Genomic DNA, 27,640 nt, shown 5'->3' with positions numbered 1-27,640 from the left:
CCTCTGGGGGCTCTGGGATGGAAACTGTGTAGGTTGGGAGATTCTTAGTGTGTTTGGGGATGAGTTGAGGCAAGGACCCCCACCAGCTGAAGGTCTTTCTCTTCTTTCTGCATTTTCTGGGGCTGGCGATCCAGAGGGCTCTTACTCCTTGGAAGTGACGTGCACCATAAGGTCTTCCATCCAATTGCTATAGCCAAATTCATTGTCATATCAGAAAATGAGCTTGACAAAGTGGTCATTGAGAACAATGTCAACCCCAGCATCAAAGGTGAATGGGTGGGTGTAACTGTTAAAGTTGCAGAGACAACCTGGTCGTCAATGAAGTCCAGGATGCCCTTGAGGGGGCCCTCTGATGCCTGTTTCACCACGTTTTTGGTGTCAGCATATTTGGCACCTTTCTCCAGGCAGCAGGTCATATCCACAACAGACACAATGGAGTTGGAGCATGGAAGGCTGTGCCAGTGAGCTGCCCACTCAGCTCAGGGATGACCTTGCCCACGGCTTTGGCAGCACCAGTAGAAGCAGAAATGATATTCTGGGCAGCCCCTTGGTGATCATGCCACAGCTTCCCGAAGGGGACATCCACCATCTTCTGGGTGTCATGGACTGTGGTCATGAGTCCCTCCATGATGCCAAAGTTGTCATGGATAACCTTGGCCAGAGGGGCCAAGCAGTTGGGGTGCAGGAGGCATTGCTGACAATCTTGAGGGAGTTGTCATACTTTTTGTGGTTCATGCCCATCACAAACATGGGCATCAGCAGGAGGGGCAGAAATGATGACCCTCTTGGCCCCACCCTTCACGTGAGCCCCAGTCTTCTCCATAGTAATGAAGACCCCAATGGATTCCACAACATACTCAGCACCAGCATTGCCCCATTTGACTTTGGTGGAATCTTGCTACTACAAGATGGAGATGGGCTTTCCATTGATGACAACTTTCCCATTCTCAGCCTTGACTGTGCCGTGAAATTTGCTGTGGGTGGAATCATACTGGAACATGTAGACCATGTAGTTGAGGTCAGTGAAGAGGTCATTGATGACAACCATATCCACTTTGCCAGGGTTAAAAGCAGCCCTGGTGACCAGGTGTCCAATACTGCCAAATCCATTTACTCCAACCTTCACCATCGTGTCTCAGGGACACAGCTGGAAGTTCAGCAGAAGATGCTGCTGTCTTTTGAATGAGGAGGAGCAGAGAGCCTGTTGCTGTTTTTTTAATGATTCAGAGCAGTCCCATCCTTTACATATACTGTTAACTAGCACAAGCTCTCTGTTATGGCTAAACCACCTTGTCTCCAGGGTGAAGCAAAGGGGATAGATTTGAAAGAATAGTCTACAACTGAAGTTGATGCAGCAGAGAAAGCCAGAATGTCTCCTTGATTACAAGAAGAATTTGTATATGGCATGGTGACTACAGTTAATAATATTGTGCTGCATGTTTGAAAGTTGCTAAGAGAATAGATCTTAAGAGTCCTTGTCACAAGAAAAAAAAACTGCTGTAACTATGTGCCATGATGAATGTGATCTAGACTTCTTTTGATTGTTTCACAATATATTACAAATGCCGAGTCATTATGCTGTGCACCTGACACTACTAGAATGCTGCATGTCAGTTATACCTCAATAAGAAAGAAAAGAATTTGTTTTTTGAAAGAAATTCTGTAGAGGAACAGAGGTTTCTGCCTCAAATATGGCATGAGATATTAGACTTGTTCTCTGGGGCCCCCCCAGGAAAACCCCAGACCTAGGAGTGAACATTGTAGAGTCTCTTTCAACTGACTAGACCTAAGATGTGTCTGAGGGGCATGCACTGTCCATGGAGGTGGTGTATGTGTCCGTGGGCCACCAAAGGGTCCAACCTCAGCCAGAGGGTACCCTGTAAAGGGAATTCAAACAGCAAATGGGCATTTGAATGCGGTGAGTGGAAATATTTCTTCCACACTGGTTGTCATTCGAAGCTGAACCAAAGGCCACTTCCCCCATGAGACCTTTTCCATTTCCACCATCATAATCCAGCACTCCTTTCTCTGTGACCTCAGTACAGCTTCCTGAACTCTCACAGAGTTGCTGTTTTCATTTGTCCTCTGGCAGGTGTCCATTAAGTAGCTGCTGGGTGCCCTGCGTGGGGATCACAGAGGCAGACCCCGCTCCTCAGGGCTCACAGTCCAGGCAGGTCTGCTGAACTGCTCATGGGCATATTTGTCCATCATGACAGCTTAACACATATTGAAATCTTCTTCTTTAAGATTCGACTCTAAAAGGATTGTTCAGCAGCTGCGAGCCTGCGGTGTTTTAGAAACAATTCGCATTAGTGCCCAGAGCTACCCTTCCAGGTGGGTTCTCTCTCCTTGTTTTGGGGGGAAAATGCCAACCTTCAGGTCTGCTGAGAACCGAGGGAGAGGCTGCCATGTTTTTTGTCAGGTACTTGCATAAGATGCCCCAAGATATTCCCACTCTTCCCTGGGAAGGCCAGAGGGGGCCCCTGGCGGCCATGTACTGGTCAGGGGCCACCATCATCCCATCACCTGATTTCACTGCTAGTGAACATCACCTCCTGCCTCCCCATTGCTCCTGAGAGGAGGAGATGGAGGGGGAGGAGAGCATAATCATCAGAGTAGAGTATTGGCAAAAAAAAACACTCCTGGTCCGCTGTGTTCAGGGTGAGGTCAAAGGTCAAAGTTCAGAACAGACTCCCATCTACCCCCACTGCCACCCCAGCAGCAGTGGGATCCACAGACATGCCATGTTTCCTCACAGCCACACCTCCTCAGATCTTCTTTGACTTTGCAGGTGGACATACATTGAGTTCTACAGTCGCTATGGTGTGCTCATGACCAAGCAGGAGCTTTCGTTCAGTGATAAAAAGGAGGTGTGCAAGGTGGTTTTACACAGGCTCATCCAGGTCAGTCTTGCTCAGCTCCTGGAATCATGGGCTCTTACCCAGATGCCCATCTCCTAAATGTGTTTCCCTACCCACCTGTCCCATGACTGTGTTGTCATGAAAGAAAATATGCCCAAGCATTTGAGTGCTAAGGAGATCAGAGCAGGCACACTCACAGGGGCATCATCTCCTGAAAGTAGGAGTCACCATTACAGACTTGAACCAGGCTTGAACCCTGACCTCCCCCAGAGTCCTCCTATCATACTCTGACCTCCCACAATTTAAGGAACTTCGATGGGCCTGGCTCATATTACACAGTCAACTGAGCCTGCCACTACACCAGGAGGTTCCCAAACATGGCAGTCCGTGTGGACTTAGGTCATTGCTCTGGCAGTGAGTTTGATAGAAAAGAAGTGGGGACAGAGTTACTATGGCCAGGAAAGGAGGTGGTGAAGACAAGCCAAAATAAAGACAGAAACCAGACCTTTCCAGGCTCTGCTCTATTGTAGAAACCACATATGAGAAGCCGAAGCTCCCCAATGGCCTAAGAATCACCAAGCATGCACACAGCCCTCCTACCCCACAGACAGACGCAGACCCCTGAACCTCAAGTTCGTTTCTTCACCCAGTGGCTTTAAACAAGTCACAGTATAAATTTCTAGGTCATAATCAGAAGTTTTCTGCCTTGGGGCACCTGGGTGGCTCAGTCAGTTGAGCATCCAACTTTGGCTCAGGTCATGATCTCACAGTTCACAAGTTCGAGCCCCATGTTGGGCTCTGTGCTGACAGCTCAGAGCCTGGAACCTGCTTCGGATTCTGTGTCTCCTCTCTCTGCCCCTCCTCCCACCTCTCTCTCTCTTTCTCTCTCTCTCAAAAATAAATATATGTTAAAAAACTTTTTTAACAAAAAGAATCTTTTTGCTTTATGTCAAGGAACAGGTGTGTCAAAAATAACAATATTTTGGCACCTTGGAATCTCTTAAACATCTTTTCCAAATACTATAAACTCTGAAGGATTTATTTGTGATTCTATCATTTTTCTCTTCCAGGATTCTAATCAGTACCAGTTTGGTAAAACCAAAATTTTCTTCAGAGCAGGACAAGTGGCTTATTTAGAGAAACTCCGATTGGATAAGCTCAGGCAGAGTTGTGTTGTGATACAAAAGCACATCCGTGGCTGGCTCCAGAGAAAAAAGTTTCTCCGAGAAAGACAAGCTGTCCTGACAATCCAGCAGTACTTCCGGGGTCAGCAAACTGTGAGGTATGGCCAGAGCCAAGGAAGAGGTGTGGAATTGTGTGGCCCACTCTCCTAACTGCTCATCGCTGGGGGAGGGACCTGTCAAGGACAAATGGCCTTTCTCCTGGAGGGTGCAGATGTGTGTGGGTGTCCTCCTGGGGCCAGCCGTGAGTCTACCTACCTTAGGGCAAGTAGTCCTGACTCCGCCTACTGTTCCCATGGCAGCGGTGACAACTAGGACCCTGAAGAGAGGAAGCTTCAATCAGGGTTTTGCTGAAGCGAATCGGAATCCCCAGTGAGACCAGGAAGAGGGACTGGGCCCTTTTTCTGTGGGAATTGAAAATGCGTAAGACAGGGCCCTAGGGAAGTCCCTAAGTAAATGCCATGAGTAACCACTGACCAGCCTCCCTGCAGATGGGGAGGGGGCAGGCCGTGCCTTAGGGGATCCATGGCAAGGCTCTGCCAGCAAACCCAGAGCCCTCTCCCAAGGGATGGCTGAGTGGAGGGCAGGTCCACCAATCCCAGCCCTCACTGAGTGCTCCCACGAGGCTGTGCCGGGCTGGCCTGTGAGATGGCATTCTTCCCAGACAACAGTGTGTGCTTGCCTGTGTCTGTGCTGCCTCCTTCCTTGGCAAGCTGTGAGGATAGTTGAGAAGGCAAGTATTTAAGAGTCAGACCGTGTCACTGAACCTCACCTCTTCCTGAGCTTGAGGCCTGACCTCCAGCAGCATCTGGGCCTGTTTACGTGATTGGCACACCAGGGCCTCAGCACCACGGCCTCGACACACTCCAAACTAGACTCACCATCCCACCTCAGGTGACCATCTTACATACACAGCCAGGCTTTCCCTCCCCTGCCCTGGGTCAGTCAATAGAAGCAGTCTCCAGTGCAGGACAGCCCAGGGTTCTCTTCTTCCCCAACTCATGCTCCCTTTCTGTTTAGGAATCACCAAAGCCTGACAGCTCTACCCCTGCTTACCTCTTGTGTCTGTCCTATCATTCCATTCCCACACCCTGGCCCTAGATTTGACCTTCACCACCACTTGCTTTATGGTCCTACAACACAGCCTCTACCTGCTGTGTGTCTTCCTGAAGCAGGGCCTGATGGAGCCACTGTCCTCCTCTTGCCTTTAATGCCTCCTGTGACCCCTATTTCCTACATTCAGTCTCTGACATGAGTGTTCAAGGCCCCCCATGGCCTAGATACATTGATAAGAATGGAAGCTCTGGGAGAACCAGGGTCATACTTTTGCACACCAGAGTAGGTATTCAGTAAATATATTTTTAAATAACGGGATGCCTCAGTGGCTCAGTTGGTTAAGCATCCAACTCTTGATTTCGGTCAGGTCATGATCTCACAGTTGTGGGTTCAAGCCCCATGTCAGGCTCTGTCCTGACAGCAAGGAGCCTGCTTGGGGTTCTCTGTCTCTCTCTCACTCTCTGCCCCTCTCCTGCTCATTCTCTCTCTCAAAATAAATAAATAAGCTTAAATAGCAAATGGTTTCTATTTTTCTAACCTCACTGGCTAATTTTCTTCATGTATCTTATTTTCTAGCAATTTCGGAGAGATTCTCTTTTTCTGAATATTTCAGGCATAGCTAGGCCTCCATGTGTTCACTGATCCTTAGCCTGAAATGCCTTTTCCAACCTTCACTGTCTACAGAAATCCCACCTCTCCATCAAGGGCAGACTCACAAGCAGAATGATATCTCTGTACTATCTCTTTTACAGATCTTTTAGTAGTTATTTTATGTTTCCTCTTGTCCCACTTGGCCATTTGTAAGTCTGTCTGCTACATGAGGTTGTAAACTATGAAGGTAAGAACTTTGTTCTTCACTTCTAGTCCTTTAGACAGGAGTTGACAAACTTTTTCTGTTAAAGCCACAACTACTTCAGGCTTTAGGGTCCTTGCAGTTTCTCTCAACTATTCAAGTCTGCTGTTATTAGCCATGAATGATATACAAATAATAGGTGTGGTTGCATTGCCATAACACTTGGCAATAGCAGCAGGTGGAAGGCTGCAGAGTTGGTCCCCAGGCTATAATTTGCCCTGATCTAGAGCCTCTAGCGTGATTTCCCACAAGGATGGATAAGCAGTACGAAAGCCCGGTTTTGTTTCCACATATGTGAGTGATGACGGATGGATCCACCTGCATGTGAAGAATGTGACAGTTGCCACGTCGTTCCTCTGGCTAGAGCAGGTCCACACTCAGATCAGGGTGAAAAGGAGACGTGATGAGACTGATTTCCAGTGGATGTTAGAGTAAATGAGTTGTAGAGTTTAATGGGTAGATTTGCAAGACATTCGAATATTCTTCAGTAAAAAAACCAAAAACCAAACTGCTGGAGCACATGGGTAGCTCAGTGGATTAAGTGTTTGTTCATTTCGGCTCAGATCATGAGCTCATGACGTGAGTTCAATCCCCACATCGGGCTCTGTGCATAGTGCAGAGCCTGCTTAGGATTCTGTCTCTCCCTCTCTCTCTGCCCCTCCCCCTGCTTTCTCCCTCGCTCTCTCTCAAAATAGATATATTTTTTAAATGCTATACAAGCATGTTGCTCTACAGTAGAAGTCAGTGCTCTGTGGATAACAGATATACTCTGCATTCTTTTTAACCAAGGAAAGCTGTTACCGCAACAGCCTTAAAAGAAGCATGGGCAGCCATAATCATTCAGAAGTACTGTCGTGGATATCTTGTCCGCAGTCTCTACCAGCTGATTCGTGTGGCCACCATCACCATCCAGGCCTACACCCGAGGACTCTTGGCGAGGAGGAAGTATCGGAAGGTGCAGCTGAGACCCCGTGCTTTCTTAGGGCATGAATTTCCCAGGGCTCAGGTTATTTTTCACCAATCATAGTGAGATCTTTTTTTCTGCGTGAAGACCTTCATAGAGAGCAGGGAGTTCTGGTATATGAGTGTCTGTTCACATATGTCTGCTATAGGTGGGGTTTGGTTATTGTTTCAGTGGTCTAGGTATAATAGGGTTCTGTGGGTTGATTACAGGAAATTTGTCTTTTGCATTGTGAAAATATTTTGGTAGTTGCATCACTCAACATTGGAGGAGTTGTGAGAGAAACACTGGAGAGCCAACTTATGTTTCCTAATATCTTGTTTCAAAGATGCTGGAGGAGCATAAGGCTGTGATCCTTCAGAAATATGCACGGGCGTGGCTGGCCAGGCGCAGATTCCAGAGTATCCGACGATTTGTGCTCAACATTCAGCTTACTTACAGGGTCCAGCGTTTGCAGAAAAAGTTAGAAGATCAGGTAGGTGTTTGTAAATGTATCTTTCATACGTACTTTTTCTAACAAATTTCTTTTATCCTGGGCCAATTCCTCAGCTAATGCTGTTAAGATTTATGCCTGTGTTAGGAGGTTCAAATAGTTTATGTGGACCACCTGCTCTAGAAAACAGAAGTACACTGTAAAGGGCTGCTACATGTGGTTGTATAGGTTGTACACTGCACAAGGGCCGCTGCCCAGCAGTGCAAGTGCAGCTGAAATCCAGCCTTACTTTGATTTTGCCAACCCATGTGTCCTGGTACAAAGCTGTGCTGCCTCGAGGCAGGGGTGCCTTTTTTTCATCTGCACAAAGATGCTGTTTGCATGCCAAGCCATGCTCCCTCAGGGCTGTGTTGGCTCACGGGAGTTGGCACTTTCTAATTTGCTCAAAGGTCTATATGGTCTAACTGCAGCCCTGCCTCGTTTGGGGAGATTCCTCATACCATTCTCACTGGTAGGAAACAAAATCCCCATGTTCTTAGCCAGTGGAGAAGGACTATGGAATATGCAGTGCCCAGATCTATAAAACTCACCCCTTGATCTGCCCGTCTCAAATAATCCCGAGATTCTCCTAAGGTAAACTTGAAACTTAGCCACAAACGATGCTATAGGGGTCCTTAGTGAAGGGATGAATGTGTAAACAGCTTGAGGTTTTGATGTGGCTTTCATCGTTGTGCTGTGGGGTGACAGGCCTGCATGTTACATGGGTCGTGCAGAACAGCAAAATGCTGCTGTGACAGCTAGGAGCAGGGCCCCTGCGAGTCCCCATGCTGCCCGGACTCCATTCTAGGTGTATTCGTTTGCTAGGACTGCCATCACAGAGGCTAGAAGTCCAAGGTCAGGGTATTGGTATAGTTGGTTTCTGCTGAGTTGTCTCTCCTTGGCTTGCAGATAGCATCCTTCTCCCTTTGTCTTCACATCGGCTTCCCTCTGTGTGTCTGTGTCCTAATCTCTTTCTAAAAGGACACCAGTCATGCTAGAATCAGGCCCACCCATATGACCTCATTTTACCTTAATTTTGTCTTTAAAGACCCTATCTCTAAATATAGTCACGTTCTGAAGTGCTGAGTATTAGGCTGCAATGTGTGAACAGTTGGGGGGCGAGTGGGCAGCAGGGGACACAATTCATCCTACAGCATTAGGGTTGTCTTGGAGCTCCAGGAATGGGCTGGTCCCACACTAAATGCACCATCAGCTCAGGAAGTTTACCTGAGAAGATCGGCCTTGCTGTTTTCACTGGGGTGAAGATGGTCACACATGCCATCATAGTGATACATATCATGGAGTTAGATGCCACATCAGAGATTGTGAGAAACGAATGGAACAGCTTCTTCATTTTGGATAAACCCCTAAACATCTCCTGTTTTTTTCCTCTAGAACAAAGAGAACCATGGGCTGGTGGAGAAAGTGACCAGCCTGGCTGCTCTTCGAGCCGGTGACATGGAGAAGATTCAGAAACTGGAATCAGAACTGGACAGAGCAGCTACCCACAGGCACAATTATGAGGAGAAGGGGAGGAAATACAAGGCTGCCATGGAAGAGGTCTGTGCCGGGTGCGATTATGGAAATATATGCGAGTCTTCCCGGCAAAAGGTCACAGTGCAGCATTTTCCAACAAAGCAGATTTCTGCAGAGCAGATCAGATTTCCTGTTGGCTTCCACTACCAAAGGATGCCTAGCTTTTAGGAGAAGGGAGATCAGAGTCCTAGAGTCTGGGGGAAGATGAGGAGGCTCCCACTTCAAGAAGCAAAACATAAAGTTTCCTCTTTTTTTCAACTATTATGAAGTGATGAAAGCCCCTTTAAAGAGAAGGAGCCCTGGCTAGATGCTTCCCTCTCTTCCAGGATGATGTCGGTCCCTGTCGCTTTCCCATCTGGTATGTGTCCTGGCATATGCCTTCCCCAAAATAGCAATGAAAAGCTTGGAGCAGGTTTTCGTGTCTGTAGTGCAATAAAACAAGCAGTAGCTAGAAGTCGGACGTCCCAGGTTCAAATCTTGTCTTCGCTGCCATCTGGCTGAGCATCCTTGGGCAAGTCCCTTACACCCTCTCTGAACTTTAGTTCCCTCATATGTAAAATGGGAATAACAACAAGGGGCTGCCAGAGTTGTTGAAATGATAACAATTGCCAGATGAAATAATTTAGCCAAGTGCCTACCATAGAGCCCTGCGCAAGTGTGAGCTACTGTTTTCTAAAGAGGTAGTATTTATTACCCTCCATTCTCTTACTTTCTCAAGTTCTACAGCGTCCAGGTTTGTGGCAGCCTGGAGCCCCAGGGCACCTTCCCCGTGGTCCAGTGCCCAGCTGATGCCGTTGCCCACGCTGCCGGTCACCAACCTTCAGCACCAAGTGGCCCCAGCTGTCAGCCCAGCAGATATTTTACCAGGAGAAGCTAAAATAATAGAGTTCCTGTCATGATCACACATCCTTACTGCGTAATAACACTCTCAAAGTGTGGATTCACTTTATATATAAATTATTTCTATCATATTAAATACATAAATACCTTGGCTATCGAGAAGCTTCAAGAAGAGGATGGAGGTGCTTTCTTGACTTTGAGGAGACCTTGGATTTGGCTCTTTTTCCTTGATTTCAGCCATTGCTGGGTCAGGTTGAGAGCCAGTGCCTGAAGTCACATGGAGCTCTTGCACGTGAGTGGAGTACAGACAGCATCTTGCATTGGGCTGGTGCTGGCTGTTCTCTACGGGTAGGAGCTGAGCTAGCTAGATGGATGGATAAATAAATAAAAATACAGCTTTTCACCAAGAAAGGCTGTGGTGACAAAACTGGAAGTGAGGTTTTCAAAAAAGCTTTTTTTCTTCTCTTCGCTAGAAATTGGCAAAGCTTCAGAAGCATAATTCAGAACTGGAAATACAAAAAGAGCAAACAGAGCTGCAGCTTCGAGAGAAGACTGAAGAGTTGAAAGGTAAAGCCCAAGGCGGCTCGATGCGAACATTCATGTGCTCACCTGTCTAGTCATTAGGGAAATAACTACTGGGTATGAACGGAGTTTTAGGCACAACCAGGAATCTGCAATGTATACCCAGGGAAATGAGGGTATTTTTTGCCTCACAGGGAATAACTATATTTAAGTTGTGGTAACTTTACCCTATAGAGGCATCTGTTTTATTTCCATCTTTTGTCAGACAGCGCGATAATCCCTGTCTCAGAACCGTCTGGGCCATTTGCAAAATACAGATGGCTGGGCCATAAGCCTGGAGCTTTTCCATCAGAAGATGGCGGGGGGGGGGGGGGGGCGCGGTGTCTGTGTGTGTGCATGGGTGTGTCTGTGAGTGGTGGTGGCCGGGGTGGTTCAGGCATCTGTCTATATTTTTAAAAACCTTTGTGGTGATCCAGATGCACAGTCGGGGTGATGCCGGAGCAGTGTTGTTGCTGGCCGAGGATCTGTAGTCAGATTTCAAATCTGTCCAAATGACTTGGTCTCAGTGGCACCCCCTGCTCTGCTTACTGCCCCGGCTCTGAGTGAAGGGCCCTGCTAAGCACTTGAGCCACATCACCCCCAGGCTGTCAGAGTCAGACCCTTGGAACCAGTGGTATGACTTTCATTCAGGGATGTGGAGCAGCTAGCTCTGTCCATCCATAGCTTTCCAACTCAAAATCTGATTGCAAGCCCTTGCTAAATCCCGATAGGAACAGGAACCTGGGGGCTCCTGACCAGATGGTTTAAATGACCACACCCATTTAAGAGGATTGTTTCTGTAAGCTCTGACAGGGCAGCAGGGGAGTGGGAGTTCAGGCCTGGGGGCCCAGCACACACCTCAGGCCCAGCAGGCCGTGGATACACCAGGCTGGAGGAGCACAGGTGCCCTGGGGGTTCAGGTCAGAGTGTGGGAGAGACAGATGTCAGGAGGAGGAAATAAACATCCTGAGTCCTGGCCAGCAGAGCAGGAAGAGCTGTTCAGATGACGCCCAGGATGGGAGTGACCTGCTACAGGTACTGCACATCCTCCACCCTGCCTCTGAGGACTGATGATGTGGGCGTTGACCAACGCACGAGGTCAGAGTTCTCTGAGGAAACCTTGGACCTGAATTAGGGAAGAGCTTGTCCACCTCCACCTCCTTTATCACAGTACACTGCTCCAGGGTATATTTGCTCTTTCTTCTAACGTTAGGTGGATTTTCCCACAAGAAAATTTAAATTCCCACAAATGCATCCTGAAAGTTACATAGTTGATAGTGTTGACCTGTTTGGGTCCGTAATTTTATATATCCTTCTAAAAAGTGCTTGAAAACTTTCAGTCCCAGTGTTTATAAACCGCTTATGCTCTGAGTGTCCCTAAACATGACAAACAATGTTTTGTGAAAAGCACCAGCCTTCGATTACCCTGTGACCTATTTATTACTAAGGGTTGTTATCGAATGTTTCCCCTTTTTGAGATTCCAATGTGGACATCAGCCCCTTGCTCCCGGGGAGAAAATCACATTTGGGCAGCTCTTTCACCCCCTTGCAAATGGCCTAAGATGTAAGCACCAGAACTGAAACCAATTCTGTGAGTGAACGAAAATTAAAATTATATCAAATATGCTGGCTTCTAAATTAAAGCTTAAGCATTTTTCTAGTATTTTCTGGCTGACTCGTGACATTCTGTAGCAGTTATTTTGATTCAGGGACATTTGATACCTCATTTAACAAACTATTAAACTATTGGCTTTTTTTTTAAACCAGTAATTCAGGGTAGTTATCATCACCTCATCCCTGGGCTCCCCTCTGGGGCAGAATTCAGAAATGGGGTGGAATTCAAGGATGAGGTGTCAGCTATATACAAATAGAGATATCAGGCTTAATGGACTCCTCCCGTTTTGAAGGGCACCTGTTTGGAGTGGATATGCTGGGAATACAGGCCTGTCACAGCTTCAGAATATCCAGAACCCCAGTGATGATAGCCTGGCTTTCCAGTGTCCCCTCAACCTATGCTTTGTTGTTAGAGACTCTTGTACTGAATGCAACAGGAGATTTGTTATACTTCCTCTTCCCCAGATAAAGACAGACGCTTCATTATTCTCTTGGTTGTCATGAATGAGTGGTTCTGAGCCAAGAGAACCACTATGGTTCCCCTCTCCCCATCAGGGGACATATGGCCCTGTCTGACAGTTTTGGTTGTCACAACTGGAGCAGAGGTGCCGCTGGCTTCTAAATTGACCATTTTCTTCCCAAAGGAAGAAACCCAAAAGTGTTTCCGTGTAGTTTTCATAATGTATATTGTCTCAAAGCCAATATGCCTTTTCAAATCAAACAAATGATCCTCAGACCAAAAAAAGTGCTATAAATGAAACTATTCACACATTCCAACAGAACCAATTTGTCAGAATGATTATCCCCCGCCCTTGTCTGTATTTCTGATTTATAAATTATAAAAGTGACAGTTACCCTCTCAAGTCCTACTAGTCATAAATATCCCATGACTGTTCTCACATTCTCACTTTCTTAAACATGACATGAAACAATGGAAGCGTTGGTTTGCAGATATATTTCAAAGAGCATTCTCTTTTCACAGAAAAAATGGACAACCTCACCAAGCAGCTCTTTGATGATGTGCAAAAAGAAGAGCAACAAAGAATGTATGAAACCTAGTTTGCCTTAAAGTTACTGCCTCCTTCTCTCTCTCTCTACTGTTTTATACTTAGCTTCTCGCTTGCAGCTAGCAGGTCACAGATACAGGATGGGGGGCGGTGAATCTTTTAGGAAGTGAGAGAGTCAGACGTGTGAGAGCCACATCCCACAGTGTGCACCTTTCAGACACTGCACAGGGTCTGCAGCTGTGGGCAGTGGACCACCGTGAAGTTCTCGCTTTCCCATCATTGCTAAGACAGGAGTTCAGAGACTGCCACCCCTTTCAACTTCCATTAAGTCCAAGAAGCAAAATTACTGCCCAGGAAACCAACCGTCCTCCCTCCCCTGTCTGTTGTGTCTGTTAACTTGATTCTTGTCCCAGATGATAAGGGATGGAATGCACCTCACAACAGTTAAGGCAGGTCCCCATGACCTTGTACGGTACCAGTCCCACCTTCCCTATCTCAATACCAAACCCTTTGTTCATTTCTAAAGACTGCAGTCTGCGCTCCCTTCTCTTAGAGTCAACTCAAAGGTTTTAGTGTTCAAAGTAGGGATGCGTGGCAGGGTGCTGGGGAGAAACAAAATATTCCTGGCATCTTTCTCTTCAGGGCTACAAGGCTCAGGCTGCCTGGGGTGATAGGATATATATATATAACTTCCTGTGCATTTAGTTGGCAGAAGAGCCTGGGTCTGCGTAAGGAGCAGGATGGATGCCACAACGTTAGGGGAGGAAATGTCACCAAGGAGCTCCAAGAGTTAACAGATAGACAAAGTGTTTCATGATCCTATATGAGTTTTAAAATAGGGATATTTGGCTCTTCACCTTGAAATTTTTATTTTCCAATGAACTCTTAACTTTAAGAGAGGAGCTTGGTTCTTGGCATCTCATGGTGCACTGGGGTTGCTTGGGAGCAATCATTTCAAGAAGGGGTTTGGAGAGGCAGGCCAGGGCCAGGTGACTTTAAACTTATTGTAGTCCTCATAAGCACTCACCTGTAGCTTGATCTGGCCCTTGATCAGCTGACAGGGGACATTTTGGCCCCTGTCACAACCCTCAAGGAGCGTACAGATGCCAGCAGTCTGGGAGGACGGGGGGCACTCCCAACCAGCTTAGGTACAAGTCTGAGATTCTTTCAACATAGATTCTTGGTTGCAGTTTTCTTCTTTTCAAGGTACTTTACTGGCCTATTAGGAGCTCTGTGGATTTTTGAAAAATGTAAAAACAAGGTTAAGAAGTTTGTTAGTATCTCTAAAAGTGAATGAAACAAAAACCTATTGGGAATGCGACTCTCTTCCTTGGGATTTTCCCTTTGGGCTGTGAAAGCAAGTCATAAAATGGACTGAGATGACAGCCTAGCAAGTAGAATGGTGATTTAATAAACTCCTGGAGCCCTAGGACTGCTTCAATTCTGACTACACCCCCTCCCCCAGCCCCGGGCTGTGTCAGGCTGGGCTAGGTCACATCTCTCTTTGGTTATTTATTGTCTTGGTCAATTGTCCCATATTTAATTGAGCAACCATCTCACAAGGAATTGAGTTTCCAGGGACTTTGGCGTACCTGGATTTGCTGTAGTTTATTTTAGAATGTTTGAGTGGCTGGCCCCTTTGACATGTTAAATGGTTGTATTAACTTATTTAGGAACTAGCCAAACCATTCTAGGATCCTTGGAACTTGGCAGGGGCTAGTACTTGGCAGAATGTGCCAAGGTCTCTGCTAAGGGAAGAGACCCCTCCAAGAGACCACAGGGAACCACACAGAACTAGGATGGATTCAGAAATACAGTATCCCAGCCACCACTGAGTCTTTGAGTTCAGCCTCCCGACCCTGTGTTTCTTGCGTGTGACCATAGTAGAGCCACATTTATCAGATCAGAAGGTATAAGAAACTTCCCTAACCTAAGGGGACAGGAAACAGGTAAAAATAAGGCCATTGTCTATTGGAACTGTCACAGTAGATCCTAATTAACTTGTCTCCTTTCCAAGTCTCCTCTTACTATTTCCAAAATGATGTATTGTTCTAATTCAGGTTCAAGAAATTTAGAGAAATTCTGAGTTATTTTTTTCTTTTGCACCTAGACTTCTTGAAAAAAGTTTCGAACGGAAAACACAAGACTATGAGAAGCAGATCTGCTCTTTGAAAAAAGACATTCAAGCTCTCAAGGATGAGAAAATGCACCTGCAGCACCAACTGGAGGAAGAACGTGTCACCTCCGATGCCTTAAAGGGGGAGGTGGCCCAACTGAGCAAGCAGGCAAAGGTAGAAGGGGCTTCTCACTGCCAGATGAGCTCTTGGGCTAAGTTATCTGACCTGCACGGAGGGAGCAGTTTCAGACTCCCACAGGATCAGACATCCAACAGCATCTGTATAATGACCAAAGTCAAAAGGACCCTGATCCCTTCAGTTCTTCCAAGGATGTACCCCCAAGCTGCCTTTAACTTACCAATAATTGGTTTTCCTATTTTAAAACTCAGCTTTCTAACTATTTTGTAATTATATGAAGCTATTCAAATATGTTGACCTAGAGAATATGTTCAAATTAAATTAAAAGTTGATGTGAACCCGTATTATACAACCCATCCCATTGTTGTATTTCTATAAATACCTGTATTAAAATTAAACTACCTTATTATCAGCATCATATATTTTAAATTGTTATCAGAAAATCCACAAAAGCAATGATCCATGTTTGCACAGTCAAGGCGTAACTGAATTCCTTCCCTACCAGAAAACACAAAACTGCATGTCTCTGTGTTCTTCAATGCAAAACATTTCAGTGTAAGTTTAGAAAGCTTTTAAGCTTCCATGAAATAAGTGAAATGCATGTTAGTAGAATATTGTTAAGATTATGCAAATATTCTCTGTAACTGTCACGGAATAGCCATGCATGGTTTTGAAGAGCTTTAGGAATCACAGTCTTCTCTTGACTTCCTGGCAGAACTGTCTGTATTCTCTGGACCCCAGTTTCCTATTGTTTAAAAGGAGGATTTTGGACTGTGGGATCAGAGAGGATCACGTATCGCTCTGCCTGCTCCATAAGAATGGAGCTCACATAAGACATGTCAATCTGTGGGAGTCGTGTCATCTGGCTAGTCTGCATCTTGGGAAGTCCTATGGCTGCTCTTGGAGTGAGGCATCACTATTTGTCACGCACTTCCGCTTTGGTAGCTAAAACTGTGTTCCAAACTCTCGATGTGATATATTAAGGAGACAGTCTGATTTTCACAGAAAATGAATAACATTATGATCATATATGACTTGAAAAATTTATTGAAGTGTTACCAAAAGAAGGTCTTTGGGATTGGATGGTCCTGGGGCCCCATCAGCTTGCCATGTGACCCTGAGTGTGCCATTTCACCTTATGGAGCCTCAGCTTTCTGTCTAAACTATTACTGTATTGCCACATGGACCTGTTGTAAGGATTAGGTTGTGTATGTAAAGTGATCAGTAAATATCAGTTGGATCCGCCTTCTCACCCTCTGAAGAAACTGGAACTCTAGCCCTTAAACACTTAGACTGAGAAAATATCAAGGAGGGGTTATTTCCCTCTGCATGTCTCCCCTAGCTACAAAACACACACGTGTGATTCTTTCTCAGGCTGACCTCACAAGGTAATAAAGGCAAAATACAGCCTCTTCCCCACAACATGTGCTGCCTCTCAGTGGACCCTCATCATACCCCCACAGCCAACTCCTAACCTCTTGGGTACCCCTGGCTCTGCCATGTGTCACATTAAAACCTGGCAGAAGCCCAAACCCACAATTATGAGGGTAGTGGCTTGTCCACATCCCTGCATCCTAGAGTTCACCATCCAGTGAAAAGGAATTTAGCCTCTTAGGTTTTACTTCTCTTGGGTCCTCTTCCTCCCCACAGCAGCCCACCCCTGTAGTAAGGAGCTATTTCTTCCCTTTATGTGGTAAGGAAACTAATTCTGTTGCTACAACCAACTACATCTGGGAATAGGTAACAATATTTTGAGCAGTTAAACATGCTTCAAGACCATACTGTGTAGGCAGTGATGATTTAACAAGATTTTAACTGGGTAAGGATGTCTTGGGTAGATACACGACACAGTAAGGGTATTCTCTTTGTCTGACATAAACCATAATAGCGGTTTTTTTCTTCATCTGGTACGGTCACTGCTGTGATACAGACAATCTCTGAATTTGAAAAGGAGATAGAGCTACTTCAGACACAGAAGATAGATGTGGAGAAACACTTGCAATCACAAAAACGGGAAATGAGAGGTAAGAAAAATATGAGTCACTGAGCCCACAAGTCTGGTTGGTTTGCTGATTGGTTGGATATGTGGTATGTTGAATAATTGGTTGCCTTCGTAGTTGGATGGTTGGTTAGTTGTTTGGTTGAATGGCCAGTAAGTTAGTTGATGGTATGGTTAGCTGGAGACTCTGTGTGAGATCTAGAGAATTGGAACCACATTCAAAAATGTAATTTATATCAGCTCTGCCTCTTCCTCTCAGAAAAGATGTCCGAGATCACCAAACAACTTCTTGAAAGCTATGACATTGAAGATGTAAGAAGCAGGTAATCATTTTTGCATTACCAAATATTTAGGAACATGGAACACATGAGAGAGATGATAGATTTTTCTTACCCTTCCTTATTTTCCAGGCTCTCTTTGGAAGATTTGGAACATTTAAATGAGGATGGAGAACTTTGGTTTGCTTATGAAGGACTGAAGAAAGCAACACAGTGAGAAATTCCCCCTCAGAGTTCTTTTTTTATTTTCAGAGATGATAGATAGAGGAAAGTCAGAAGTTTATATTCCACAGATTTGACACACAAGGAAATTCCTTACAGTAGGATGATCTAGTAATCACTCGAAATATTTTGAGAATTAAATAATGAGTTGAATAATGGAAAACAATCTTTTTAAAGGATAAACTTGCAAGTAATAAAACCCATAACCTGTACAGTAAAAACAGATTATAAACAAATAAGTTAGCCAGGGTTGTTATAGAGATGTAACTGTTTAAATTTAAGGAGTTTGCTGTAATTTTTTACATACAACCTTTATTTTTAGGACAACTTTAGGTCCACAGCAAAATTTAGCAGAAAGTACAGAGATTTCCCTGATATTTCCCTTCCCCTGCCCCCATGTAATCAGCATTAGAATCCCCCACCAGAGTGGTATGTCTGTTAAACTGATCTGTCATTATCATCAAAAATCAGTAGTTTACTTCAGGGTTCACTGTCGGTGTTGTACATTCTATGAGGCTGGACAAATGCATAATGAATGTATATTGTTGCATCATACAGAAAATATTCTTAAACTATTAACATGCAATTTTAATAGTGTCTATAATTTCTTATTATTAACTGCATGTTAATGCACATAATGCTTCCTAACTAACTAGAAGGATTTTATAATCCTGTGTACCCAGTTCCATAGCGTGTAACTATGTGTACATAAGTAAAATTATATACTTAGCATGGCTCTAATTGTGAATTTTCATAACTGCTGCACATGTACACACTCACAGTCAACAACATGGCAGAATAAAAACCAGTGGTTAATTTGTTGACCCGTCCTCTGACAGTGTTTTGGAAAGCCATTTCCAGTCCCAGAAGGATTGCTATGAAAAGGAGATTGAAGCTTTGAACTTCAAAGTGGTACATCTAAGTCAAGAAATCAACCACCTGCAGAAATTATTTAGAGAAGAGACTGACATCAATGAAAGTATCCGTCATGAAGTTACCAGGCTGACATCAGAAAACATGGTATGGTCTTATCTGTGGGCCCCAGGTGTGGCCATTATTCTAGAGATGTCATTTGTTAGTGAAATAAAACTCAGTTTCTTGGCAGTAAATGATGGATCAGAATTATGTTTTCTAGGAGTGAAATAACTGGGTCAGAGGATAAAACTATAGGGGTACCTGGGGGTGTGGTTCATTCAGTTAAGGGCCCAACTCTTGATTTTGGCTCAGGTCATGATCTCACAGTTCCTGAGTTGAGCCCCATGTCAGGCTCTGTATTGACAGTGAAGAGCCTGCTTGGGATTCTCTCTCCCTTTCACTCTGGCCCTCCCTGGCTCATCCTCGCTCTCTCTCTCAAAATAAATAAACTTAAAAAAAAAAAAAAGAACTTTGTTTTTAAAATTAATTAATTATTTTTTACAAAGAAGATAAATCTATAAAATTACCCTAGGCTGGAAAGCACTTTGATGTGAGAGGGGGTTTGTTTACCATAGAATGGGTCCAAATTCTGGTGTGTGTGTGTGTGTGTGTGTGTGTGTGTGTGTGTGTGTGTGTGTTTAAACCTATGTATTTTAAGTCTAGCCCTAACCCCTTGGCAAGTGACAAAAAAACCCTAAGGTAAGAAGGGTAACTCTTGAGTGGGACATATGTTCAGGTCCATCCTTCTGCTTGTGCTGTGAGCAGAGATGATGTGCCTCTTATCTCATTTTTTCAAGGGCTTCTCTCTTCCAGGATTCCTTCCTTCTGAGTTTGTCTCATCTTTTCTTCCAACTCAAGCCTCTAGCCACTGAGAAATGCTATAAGAATCTCCTCAAAGAACATCCCTTTCTTAACCCCACATCACCTGCAGTCACCACCCCATTTTTTGGGGGGAGCTGGCCAGACTTCTCAGTGGCCACCTAACTGATTTCTCAACTCATCCCCCATTTACCCCACAGCCACCTTCTTTTTCACCCTTATCTTGTCTCTCAGCAACATCTGGTGACATCATCACTCCCTCTTCATGCCTGCTTTTGTTCTGCCTCCTTCCACGATACCACACTTTCCTGGGGTTTCTCAAGCCACCTCTCTAGAGGCTGCACCTTGTCACCTTTCTTACCATTTCCTTCTCCTCTGCCTAACCTGAGAGTGTTAGGAAATTGCAAGGCTGCGTCCCAGGTGAGGAGACGTGACCATGGGCACAGCAAACATGTGGAACGGTGATTAAGGCCCTTCATGTCTTTGTTTATTCTTTGGATGAAATGTTAGTGAGGAATAATGTGGAACATACATCTTCGTGCACAAACAAGTTTTCTTCATTTGCTTCAGAAGCACAGTTGTTCTTACAAACTTGGACGACAGAAAAGCCATTTATCTAACTGAGGGTGGAGGTGAATGACATTTAAAGAAATACAGAAGACAAGGACAGAGGACTGTGAGACATACTGGACCATTCCAGACCTCCACTAACAGAGCAGTGCACCGCCTAGAATTCACAGGGCGCGGGGGGACCTCTTTGAGATGATTTTCCTGTTCCTGGATGAGGAGATGGCATCTCTGGGCCTTGGCCAAAAAGGCTGCCCTCTGTTTGCTCACATTGCCCTCATCTCAGCAGAGCCCCTCCCCCCTCCCCGTGATGCCCTCCAGACTGTGTACTTCCTTCTCCCCCTGGAAAGAAGGTTGTAGCATGTGAGAACCAGTCCCTCTGAACATGCTGGTATTGCTTGTGACTGTACAGATCCTGAGGTATAAAACCATAATGCCAAACCAGTCTAACACCTCAGCTGGCCCTCACACACAACTATGCTAGATGTACGCTCCTTGGGGTTAGACTCCTAGAGGGTCAGTTTGCTTCTGAGTAGCTCTGAGATTTTAAAGTTCAGAGATGAAAGCGTTTTATATTCAAATATTTCTGATTCTTCTCTAAAGATGATCCCAGACTTCAAACAGCAAATTTCAGAGCTGGAGAAGCAGAAGCAAGATCTGGAAATCCGCCTGAATGAACAAACTGAAAGCATGAAAGGTACTTGCAACTGTCACGGAAGTGCTTTTAGAAGATAGTTTCCTGTGTCCTAGAAATGACAGAAAAGTCATTGTACCCAGGGATCTCAGACTCTGATTCTCCAGGGGCCCAGCCAAGTGACAAATGTGAGAAGGGGGCTGAGTGGAGGAGGCAGTAAGGTGCCCCAGCCTCCGAGCTCCATTGATTGTTGCCAAGTAGGCAAATTGGCCTCAGTGTTGTTTGATAGTCTTATTTTTTTAACTCAAAATTGTTTAATTAATTTATTGAGAGAGAGAGAGAAAGCATGTGGGAGGGGCAGAGAGAGAGAGAGAGAGAGGGAGAGAGAGAATTCTACACAGGCTCTGCACTGTCAGCGCAGTACCCAATGTGGGGCTCAAACTCAGGAACCGTGAGATCATGACCTGAACCCGAACCAGGAGTTGGACGCTTAACCGACTGAGCCACCCAGGTGCCCTCGATCCTATTTTTAAAGAAAAGCCAGAAATCCATATTTTTATGTGAAATATGACAACTTTAGAATAATGGCTTTAAAACTTTTTAATTTTTTGTCTTTTTATTTTGGAGAAAGAGACACAGCATGAGTGGGGAAGGGACAGAGAGAGAGGGAAATACAGAATCTGAAGCAGACTCCAGGATCTGAGCTGTCAGCACAGAGCCCGACGTGGGGCTCAAACTTATGAACTGAGAGATCATGACCTGAGTCAAAGGCGGATGCTTAATTGAGCCACCCAGGCACACCTAAAAATTTTTAAACATTGTTCAGACCAAACAAAACCTCTACCAGGAAACAGCTTAGGACCCCTGATAACTGAAAGTACGACCAAATCCGAATCAGGGTGCCATATAGCCCCCAAAGTAATGGCAGGTCTTCTCACTACAGGAAAACTGGAAGAATTGTCTAACCAGTTGAACCACAATCAAGAAGAGGAGGGAACACAAAGAAAGTAAGTGTTAACGTGTATGTTTGTGATGTTCATGCTCACGTAAATGCTTTTCTTTTCTGAAATTGTGGGAGATACCAACATATGTTATTAAGCCAAAACAGCAAGGTGCTGATTAAGGTAATATGATGCATTACCATTTAAATGTGAAGGAAAGAAACACATATGTACACACACACACACACACACACACACACACACACACACACACCCTGGGAAAACATACAAGAACCAAAACATCGCCTGCTTCCAGGGAGGGTAACTGGATGGCTGGCACACAGGGGAGGGAAGGGGACTTACTTCTCACCACATACTCTTTTATACTGTTAGAATGTCATGCCACACACACAGATAATCTGTTTAAAAAACTGATGAAATAAGATTGTGTGTGAGAGAAGAGATTTTCTTATAGCAAACCGTTTAGAGTAAGACTTGAAATCTGTGCTGACAGAGAATCTTCACTGTTAATCGCCCCAAATTTGCATTCTGACCAGCAGAGGGCCTGGCGCTCTGGTGGAGCCTCGTGAGGAAAATTTTTGCTGCCAGCTCACTGACATACTTGATTCTCAGGGCAATACATGGACACAATATGTCCTAGAGAACATTTTTAGTCATGTGACTTCATTGGTAGGAGAGGGATGAAATGAGGGCCCCAAAGAGTAGGAAAGTGGGGAGACACTGTCTTGGAACTCTTGATGGGCTGCTGCTTCTCTCTGATCCCTGGCTTTTTGAGAGTCTGGTCCCCAGGCCTTTCACGAAGGAGATAATCATCGGGCTTTCTGTCTTAAGGGCATGAGTGGGTGTGGATGCCTCGTGGGAGCCCTCAGCAGCCCCTGGCGGAGTGGAGGCAAGAATCTCCATCAGGTTAAGGAGACCAGGGCAGTCATAGACAATTTTATACACAGCCAGCCCTGATCTTTGCCCCCCCCCCCCCCCATCCCCACTTCGAGGGCATTTCTACTCGAGTACTATTCACCTTATACATAAATTGGCCGAAGTATTTTTCTGCCTTTGGAAATAATCAGTTTTTGCTATGACAATGAGTGACTTCTCCATGACAGTCAAACTGTTACACAATTTCCTTTATCCCTTTGTCAGGACCTTAGAGGCCCAAAATGAAATACACACCAAAGAGAAAGAGAAGCTGATCAGTAAGATTCAAGAAATGCAGCAGGCCAGCGAGCTCTTGAAGAAGCAATTTGAAAGTGAAAGTGAAGTCAAGAGTAGTTTCCGACAGGAAGCATCTCGGCTCACTATGGAAAACAGGGTGAGAAGTTTCCCAACTTGATAAATGACTGTGTGCAGATGTCACTGAAGGGGGGAGGGGGGAACATGTCACCTAACGCATGCAATGAACAGCCACCGTGAGAGCAGTGTGTTTCCTGCTCTCGGGAGACAGGTGGTCTCTGAGGTTACAGCCTGCTGCTGAGCCTTGGGGGCTTAGCACGGGCCACACAAGCAAAGTGTCCGATAAAGTAAAGGGAGGATGAGAGGAGACATGAGCACTGTCCTACAGATGGCACCTGTCTCAACCGTTCTGGTCCAGAACACACCGAGAATGACAGGCTGATGTGGGAACTTCCCTAAGCAAGACTTTCCACAGTGAGGGGCCCTCCTTGCTTTGCAGGTGTGCCCTTCCTACAGTTTTTCAAGTCAAAATGTTCTTCTGTGAAATGATCATGATGGTAGATGACAGACACCTTAAATTGTTAAAATCTTCATCACATTTTAAATGCCCTTGTCAGAAAGAAATTCCGCTACTCTAAGTCAGTCCCCAGCAATTCTTTTGAAATTTTATTGGTGTGTGAAACCCACAAGCCTGAGAAGCACCATCATGGCCCATGGGCCACTTTCCTGGGAGTCAGACTGCTCGGGCCGCTTCCTGGCCTTTGAGCCTCCCAAGTCTATGACCAGCGGAGGGCTCCCTGGGCAGTGGTCAGCACCCTGGACAGGCTGCATCCCAGGCTCTGCATCCTATTGTCAGGACCCGCCATTTCTTTTTTTTCCCCCAAAGTTTTTATTTAAATTCCAGTTAGTTAACATACAGAATAACATTGGTTTCAGGTGTAGAATCTAATGATTCATCATTTACATACAACATCCAGTCCTCATCACAACAAATGCCCTCCTTAATACCCATAACCCATTTAACCCATCCCTCTACCCACCTCACCTCCAGCAACCCTCAGTTTGTTCTCCATAGTTAAAAGTCTGTTTTCTGGTTTGCCTCTTTTTTACCCCCTATGTTCATCTGTTTTGTTTCTTAAATTCCACACAGGAATGAAATCATATTGTATTCATCTTTCTCTGACTGACTTATTTCACTTAACATAATACTCTCTAGTTCCAGCCACATCATTTCAAATGGCAAGATTTCATTCTTTTTCATTGCTGAGTAGTATTCCATTGTGTGCATGCATGAGTGTGTGTGTCTGTGCGTGTATACCACATCTTGTTTATCCATTCATCAGCCAATGGACACTTTGGATATTTCCATAATTTGGCTATTGTTGATAATGCTGCTATAAACATTGGGGTGCAATGTTTATAGCAGTATTATCAAATATTACAACAGCATTAAATACTCTGAATCAGTATTTTTGTATCCTTTGGGTGAATACTTAATAGTGCAATTGCTGAATTGTAGGGTAGTTCTAGTTCTAACTTTTTAAGGAAACTCCGTACTGTTTTTCAGAGTGGCTGCACCAGTTTGCATATGAGTGAAATCTTATGGTATTTGTCTTTTTCTGGCTGACTTATTACACTGACCCCCAATGTAAGGGGGTTCCCCTATATTCACATCTTCACCAACACCTGCGGTTTCCTGTGTTGTTGGTTTTAGCCATTCTGACAGGAATAAAGTAATAGCTTATTGTAGTTGTGATGTTTATTTCCCAGGTGATGAGTGATGTTAAGCATGTTTTCAGGTGTCTGTTAGCCATCTGGATGTCTTCTTTGGAAAAATGTCTGTTCATGTCTTCTGCCCATTTTTTAACTGGATTATTTGTTTTTTGGGTGTTGAGTTCTATAAGTTCTTTATAGATTTTGGATACTAACCCTTTCTCAGATATGTCATTTGCAAATGTCATCTCCCTTTCTGTAGATTGCCTTTTAGTTTTGTTGATTGTTTCCTTCACTTTGCAGAAGCTTTTTATCTTGATGATGTCCCAATAGTTTGTTTTTGCTTTTTTCCCTGGCCCCAGGAGACCTAACTATAAAGAAGTTGCTATGGCCGATGTCAAAGAGGCTACTGCCTTTGTTCTCCTAGTATTTTGATGGTTTCCTGTCTCATATTTAGGTATTCATCCATTTGGAGCTTATTTTTCTGTATGTTATAAGAAAGTAGTTCTATGTCATTCTTTTGCATGTTACTGTCCATCTTTTCCAAGACCATTTCTTAAAGTGACTGTCCTCTGGTTATTCTTTCCTGCTTTGTCAAAGATTAATTGCCCATATACTTGTGGGTTCATTTCTGAGTTTCCTATTCTGTTATATTGATCTATGTGCCTATTTTGTGCCAGTACCATAAGGACCCCCCATTATCTCACAGAAAACCATGAGGGGGTAAAATCTTATTTTGCAATATCAGGATTTAACTTTGATGAAGAATTATATCTAAAGAAATCCAAAGAGTTTAACATTTAATAGAAAGTAACAAGTTCCAGTCAGGGGCACCTAGATGATGTCCAACTTTTTTTGAGGGAGATAGAACTTTCTCAGTGAATAGCCTGTATTCAGACTGTAGAGAAGCAGCTTCCTACTGAGCACGTGTGGGTGGCTGTCCTGACTTCCACAGCAATGCCTCTGTGTGTCCCTGGGGTCTCAGTTCTGTGTCTCTGGAGAAACACATTAAGAACTTTATCTGTTCTTACAAGTAGGGGTGTGGGTACAGTTCCTTCCCTCCTATCTCAGCCCATCCTAAAATTCATCTAATAATAAAAAAAGTCACCAGTCAATGAGAGCCTGGAGGAAACCACTGTTCACATTTTGATTTATTTTATTCCTTTCTTCTTTTTTCTACCATGGTAATACACATTTTATAAAATTGGGGTCATACTGCATATAAAGTTTTAAATTCTGTATTTTTTCTCACACTATATTGAAGATACTTTCCCATTGTCATTGATAATATATGCAAGCTGTCATTTTAATACCTAAGTCATAGGATACACAACAATTTATTCTACCCACTATTGTTGGACATTGGATTTTTTGGCTACAAGTAATAACACTATGATGAACACTCTGAACAAAATCCTTATTCACCGGGAGAACTGTTGGAAGGGAGAGGTAGCCACAGAGTAGAAACAGCACAGTTTCCATTGGCCCTCAGAGTCCCCAGAGGGCACATGGCTATAGTGATTGTATGGTGGGTACTGCTGGATCTGAGAAGCCTGAATCTTTTCTGGGCCAAAACCTTTGGGATTTAGGAAGAGCCTAAACATTTTGCCCCCTTTTTTTTTAATTTTTTTTTAACGTTTATTTATTTTTGAGACAGAGAGAGACAGAGCATGAACGGGGGAGGGTCAGAGAGAGAGGGAGACACAGAATCTGAAACAGGCTCCAGGCTCTGAGCAGTCAGCACAGAGCCCGACGCGGGGCTCGAACTCACATACCGTGAGATCGTGACCTGAGCCGAAGTCGGACGCTTAACCGACTGAGCCACCCAGGCGCCCCAACATTTTGCCCTTTCTAAGACATATTTGTAGGCATCTAAGGCATATCTGTAGGCAGACCCTGCTGGTTTTTGAGCCAAATTCAGCATGAGCAAGGCCACTCCATTATTAGGAAGGAAACACAAAGCCAGGACCCAAACCTCTGAAGTTTCTCTGCCTCCAGACTCTGATATCCAGAGAACCTATTTTCACACATTCATATTTCTAAATTATCTACAAGGGGCACTACTTTATTAAGAAAAAATAGATCAAGATAAATATGGCATATCCATACAATAGGGTGTTTTTCAGCCACAAAAAGGAATGAAATACTGACACATAGTACAACATGGATGAGCCTCAAAAACATGCTAAGTGAAAGAAGCCAGACACAAAAGGCCACATATTATATGATTCCATTTATATTAAGTGTCCAGAAGAAGCCAATAATATAGAATCATAAAGCAGATTAGTGATTACCAAGGACTAGAAGGGAATAGGGGAACAAGAGGATGACTGCTGAAAGTTACAGGTTTCTTTTTGGTGTGATAAAAATGTTCTAGAAATCGATAATGGTGATGTTTGTACAGCTGACTTTAGAAAACCATTTGGTGTACACTTTTTGAATGAATTATATGGTATGTGAATTATTGTTGAATAAAACTGTTACCAAAAAATAGATTAAGATGCTTCTAAGCTCATGTCCTTGTTTCTTTTGATTTCTGTAGGATCTTGAAGAGGAGTTAGACATGAAGGACAGAGTGATTAAAAAGCTCCAAGATCAAGTTAAAACTCTAAGCAAGACGATTGAAAAGGGTAGGAAAAATAATATTCCCTTTCCTACTTTTTGGAACTGTCAGCTAAGGTCCACAGGCACCGTTTGATTCCTGATGTGGTCCAGAGTCTTTAAAACTCAAAGGAATGATTGTCAGCTGGTGAGGTTGGGGGCTCGGTGATGGACTAATGGAAAGATCCTTTGGGCCGAGGATAGCTCACCAGCCCTCAGATAATTCCAGATGCACTCATGTAATTGCAAGGGACACCCTGTAATGAATACTTTTAACCTCTTCTGCTATTAACTCTCCCCTTTTAAAAATGAAACTGTAATCAAGTTTCAAACGTAACCTCTTTAAAATTCTCTTCCTCTCCCAGTTACAGAGGATTAATATCTCCATTTCTATTAGAAGAAAGAAGTAGAGAGCTAAGAAGCCAGACAGTAGTCCTGAATATGAACTTCACATTTTGAATGTCCTCATGAACTCCTGTGAAAAGGCCCCTAGGCTTTTCTTTCCTTCCCCTGCTTCTGAGTCTGAACTTTTCTGACTTCTCTCTTCTAATGTTCTTGACTCT

The 27,640-nt window shown here is 44.4% G+C and overlaps 1 protein-coding gene and 1 pseudogene across 3 annotated transcripts in view; one reads left to right on the top strand and one right to left on the bottom strand.

Moving 5' to 3' along the window:
• The window catches only part of MYO5C (myosin VC), a 106,095-nt gene that overhangs the window by 53,268 nt on the left and 25,187 nt on the right, over positions 1-27,640 (top strand). For all 3 annotated transcript variants that reach the window (XM_040492712.1, XM_040492713.1, XM_040492714.1), the window contains 17 exons: positions 2,248-2,334; positions 2,792-2,903; positions 3,932-4,143; positions 6,741-6,906; positions 7,241-7,387; positions 8,780-8,944; positions 10,234-10,327; positions 12,918-12,981; positions 15,053-15,233; positions 17,128-17,221; positions 17,456-17,519; positions 17,607-17,687; positions 18,536-18,716; positions 20,601-20,694; positions 21,575-21,638; positions 22,734-22,902; positions 27,019-27,106. In XM_040492712.1, coding sequence (XP_040348646.1) covers positions 2,248-2,334; positions 2,792-2,903; positions 3,932-4,143; positions 6,741-6,906; positions 7,241-7,387; positions 8,780-8,944; positions 10,234-10,327; positions 12,918-12,981; positions 15,053-15,233; positions 17,128-17,221; positions 17,456-17,519; positions 17,607-17,687; positions 18,536-18,716; positions 20,601-20,694; positions 21,575-21,638; positions 22,734-22,902; positions 27,019-27,106 — 2,063 coding nt within the window. The remainder of the gene's footprint in view (positions 1-2,247; positions 2,335-2,791; positions 2,904-3,931; positions 4,144-6,740; positions 6,907-7,240; positions 7,388-8,779; positions 8,945-10,233; positions 10,328-12,917; positions 12,982-15,052; positions 15,234-17,127; positions 17,222-17,455; positions 17,520-17,606; positions 17,688-18,535; positions 18,717-20,600; positions 20,695-21,574; positions 21,639-22,733; positions 22,903-27,018; positions 27,107-27,640) is intronic.
• On the bottom strand, positions 142-2,241 carry LOC121041720 (glyceraldehyde-3-phosphate dehydrogenase-like; annotated as a pseudogene).

This window comes from Herpailurus yagouaroundi, unplaced genomic scaffold (assembly GCF_014898765.1).
Source record: "Herpailurus yagouaroundi ecotype Mexico unplaced genomic scaffold, PumYag 184, whole genome shotgun sequence".
NCBI classification, from domain to species: Eukaryota; Metazoa; Chordata; class Mammalia; order Carnivora; family Felidae; genus Herpailurus; species Herpailurus yagouaroundi.
The sequence above is the reverse complement of the archived record's forward strand: the minus strand, read 5'-3'. Positions and strand labels throughout refer to the sequence as shown.